General features: G+C 44.6%; 1 protein-coding gene across 1 annotated transcript; it reads right to left on the bottom strand.

Annotated features, from left to right (window-relative positions):
* Positions 1-2,507: 2,507 nt before the first annotated feature.
* Positions 2,508-3,636, bottom strand: LOC125538678 (transcription repressor OFP8-like). The gene has a single exon (XM_048701949.1). It carries the CDS (start codon positions 3,431-3,433, stop codon positions 2,813-2,815), a length of 621 nt encoding a protein of 206 aa, XP_048557906.1. The 5' UTR covers positions 3,434-3,636; the 3' UTR covers positions 2,508-2,812.
* Between the last annotated feature and the right edge of the window lie 505 nt (positions 3,637-4,141).

Below are 4,141 nucleotides of genomic sequence, written 5' to 3'. Positions count from 1 at the left end.
TGGCCAAACTTTTTATACGAGTATAATATCTGGTCATATTTGATTCCAAAAATGTTTGGGATTTTTTTACCTTTTTTGAATTACTAAATTATTTTGAATATAGAGGGGTGGAGCACCTGAGTTCTCCTAATCTGCTTCCTTTCTAGTAGCCACTTTTAACAATGAAGTTTTGGTTGATGAAAACCTCAGGAAGATGGAGAGTTCAATGAGGTGCAGGTTCAGATCTAGCAATAAATCTTGCAAAGCTCAAACTGATATTGAGGATCATAAGAAGCAACTTGAACAAAGCAAGATCGAGAGACATCAACAAGATATTTAAAGATGATGCAAGGACCACATGCAAGAGGTGTGGTGAGAGAGCAAAGCATGTAAGACAAAGAGAAAATGGATAACACATAAAGCATAACATATCTTGGCCATGGAGATAGCTGACATCACATAGTCTTACAATAAGATAAACATAGTATCACACCACACAATAAATAAAAGTATTACAAGACAAATATATTAAGATACTAAGGGCCCGTTCGGAAGTGCTCTTGCTCCAGGCTTCTCCGGAAGCGGGTGAGGAGCTGGTCGAACGCTGCAGCTTCAAGGAGCCCACACCTAGAGAACTAGCAGGCCGCGGTGCAAATTTTAGAAGCAGCGATCGTGCAGCTTCGTGAAAACGAGAAGCTAGAGTTGCTCGATATTACGTGGGAATGCCCTCCCGAAGTGCCTCCTCGAAGCGTTTTCCTCTCGCTACATATCGCCACTAACTGTTTGCTCTTGCTACAGTGTGCCACGAACCATTTTCGGTAATTGAACGCTCGTTGGCTCCCGCGAGAAGCTAGCTAGCGCTGGCTTCACGAGAAGCTGGCTCGTTTTGGAAGCCAGCAAGCTTCCGAACAGGACCTAAACTTACATGATTTGGAGCCTCCTGATGCGTTGGGGCTTGGGTCGCTAAGGCGTCCGTCTATGAGTGTGTGTAGTTGGTTAAGTGATTTGGGTTTTGTTTTTTCCTTCTCCTTTTTACAAATTTTAATGCATGAACATTTATTCAAATTGTGAACATTATAAAAAAATTGAAACCATTTTCTAAAATTTAGGAACATTTAACTATGTATATTTGTAAAGTTCAAAAATAATTTTAAAGTTAGTGAACATTTATTTAGTTTTAGAACCTTTTTCAGTTTTGCATTTTCTAAATCCATGAATGTTTTTAAATTAAACTTTTTTAAAAATCCATTGTTTTTAATTTGCTTAATTTTGAAATTAATTAATTTTTAATATTTTTACATCTTTTGATTTAAAAAACAACTAAAAATGTTAGTCAGTTTTTATCTTAGTTATTAATGGAGCAAGTGAAAAAAAAAGCTAAACAAGCGAGCAGAGAAGGGAGCCAAGCTGAGCGAGCAAGAGCTTAATGGGATGGCCCATATGAGCATTATATAGGAGCAATCAAGGAAAAATTTGACCAAATTTCGTGTGTGAGCAAAAAAATAAGAACTGTTTCGTTTGAAATATTTCTGTATTTTAAATTATTTTATATAAATAAGGTGGAATCCTAGCTAATTAATAAACAACCCCTCGTCTAACCCATTGGTAGGCTGCACTGCTCCCCTTGAATAGGTCTACTGTTTGAAACCCACGTGTGTGCTATTGATATTTTTATGCCGTGCAGTTGTTGCTACAATGTTAATACTCCCTCCGCTATTTTTTCATCTGCATACTAGTTTTATCCTAAGTCGAGCTTCATAAAGTTTGACCAAACTTATATTAAAAATATATAAACATCTCAAATACTAAAGGTGTACAACATACAAATTAGTTGCATCCAACGGTATTGATTTGGTGTTGTGAATGTAGATATTTTTTCATATAAACTTTGAACTATATGAAGTTTGACTTAAGGCAAATCTTATATGCGGAGTACAAAAATAAAGAGAGTACCCCGTTGTTTTAATTCCAAATTAAATAAAAAATTGTCGATTTGTCTGAACTAAATTTTAAAAATTATGAAATTTTAGTGTGAGTGAAATTTTCTTGTTTTCGAAATTTGAAACCTTGGTAGCAATTCCATGGTTTCAGCGTGGAGTATGAGCTCTTAAGGGGCTCACACAACTCCATCGACAGACGTCGAGGCCAAAACATGTAAAGACACTACAACCATGCATCAAACAATTTCACTCTCCTCTCAGAACAGATACTGTCTCAACAGCAGGCTAGCACACTATACAAACAATAAACATTGTCATAACATAATCAAAACTTAAACCAACCCAGATAAAATAAAAACAAAGCAAGACAACCGACCAAAATAATCTAATACTCCCTTCGTCTGAAATTACTTGTTGCAAAAATTGTTATATCAAAATGTATTTTAGTTCTAGATATATCCACTTATATTCACTTCTGCGACAAGTAAATTGGACGGATCGAGTAGATAGAAAAGAGTTAATCCCACGAATGAAAAGCGGCCCTCTAGTACACACAGACTTGATATATAAACACTAGAAAGTGCCAAATGCATGTAGAATGTAGAATAACAAGCAAGCACTGCTAATCACACAAATAGTTACATATTTGAGCTGATTAACTACTACCTCCGTCCCGGAATATAAGACGTTTTTTGACACTAGGGGAGTAACAAGCTTCCTTGATGACCTTCATGCAAAACTGAAGGCCACACAAGCACACACATTATACGACACTATTGGTAGTCGCAGGTTTATGTGTACACCAGGTGGTGCCAGGATCTTGAGACCACACAGAACAGAAACACGAGCAGAGCAGACGACCTGGCCGGCCGGCTTGCCGAGCCGACGAATGGTCACTCGTCACTCGTGTATTGATACGCCGGAGGCGGCGGCGCTGAAGACTCCGAGGCGAGCTGGGCGCAGACCTCGGCGAAGGCGGCGAGGATGGTGGCGTGGTGTGGCGGCGCGTTGAGGGCGAGCAGGCGGCGAAGCATGGAGCGGAGGCCGTCCGAGTCGCAGAGCCCCATCTCCACCACCATCCGCACCATGCTGTCACGGAAGTCGCCGCGCGGGTCCGACGACTCCTTCTCCACCGCCACCCCAACCTCCTCCTCCTCCTCGGCCGCCGCTGCTGCCATCTTCTCGCGCCTCTTTTTCGCCGGGTTGCTGCCCACCTTCTTCGTCGCAACCGGCGGCGACGCCTTTGCCGTCGCCCCGTAGGGCTCCTGCTGGTGCTTGTAGACGCGGGCGGAGGCCGAGGAAGCGGTGGAGGCGGAGGAGGGGAACAAGGATGACGGATGGGAGCTGCTGCTGCTCCTCGTCACCGGCGGCTTCGTGGACGGCCAGAGGAAGGACGCCAGCCTCTGGCGGCGCGGGCGGCACCGACACCCCGTGTCGACCACCGCCACGTGCCGCCACCGGCCGCCCACCCCGAACTGCCGGCCGTCGCTCCGCCGCGCTCTCGTCGATGACATGGCGATGTCGAGTCAGCCTGGACATGGCTTGGGTGGATGTATATATGCGATCGTCCCGTCCTGGAGCACTTACGGCAGCTAATGGAGACACGTCGTAGGGCGGTTGATTGCACGGACGTGCTACGGCGCCGGTGCTCGCTCCTGCCCACAAACACGCCCGCCCTTGAAGAAAAAATGGTGGGATTTCTTACTTTTCCAGCTGATCGATCGGGAGAGAACAACGCGTTTATTATGCTTCCGTTCCAAGGCATGCATGTTGCATTTACCTTGACCGTTTCTTTACCGAAATTTTGCGACTGCTCTGCTCCGACCCTCAAACAGGCCGGTGTTTGGACCCCATAAACCATCCAGCGCTGATCTAATCCCGTCAGTTCCCGTAGCAGTTCAGATCACAAATTTCCACAAACCGGATACGAGTCATGTAGGATCCGAGCCCAAAATGAAGGCCAAACCTGCGCTTTTGTAACTGGTTGCACTGTTTTCGTGGCAAAATGCATCACTCTCTTTTTCTATCCCAACTCTCTCCATCCAATTCCCGTTTTTTCTTCGCCCACTCTCTTCTTCCCTTGCGCCGCATACGCATGGACTCGGAGGAGAACCTGCCGGAGACGAAGGTGGTGGAAGATCCGAGCATCATGCTCGTTCGAAAGATCAACTCGGCGACACTGCAAAATCATACTACTAGGAGAAAGCCTACTAACGCGCTAC

Source organism: Triticum urartu, chromosome 1 (assembly GCF_003073215.2).
Source record: "Triticum urartu cultivar G1812 chromosome 1, Tu2.1, whole genome shotgun sequence".
Lineage (NCBI taxonomy): Eukaryota > Viridiplantae > Streptophyta > Magnoliopsida > Poales > Poaceae > Triticum > Triticum urartu.
This window is presented reverse-complemented; position numbering and strand designations above follow the sequence as displayed.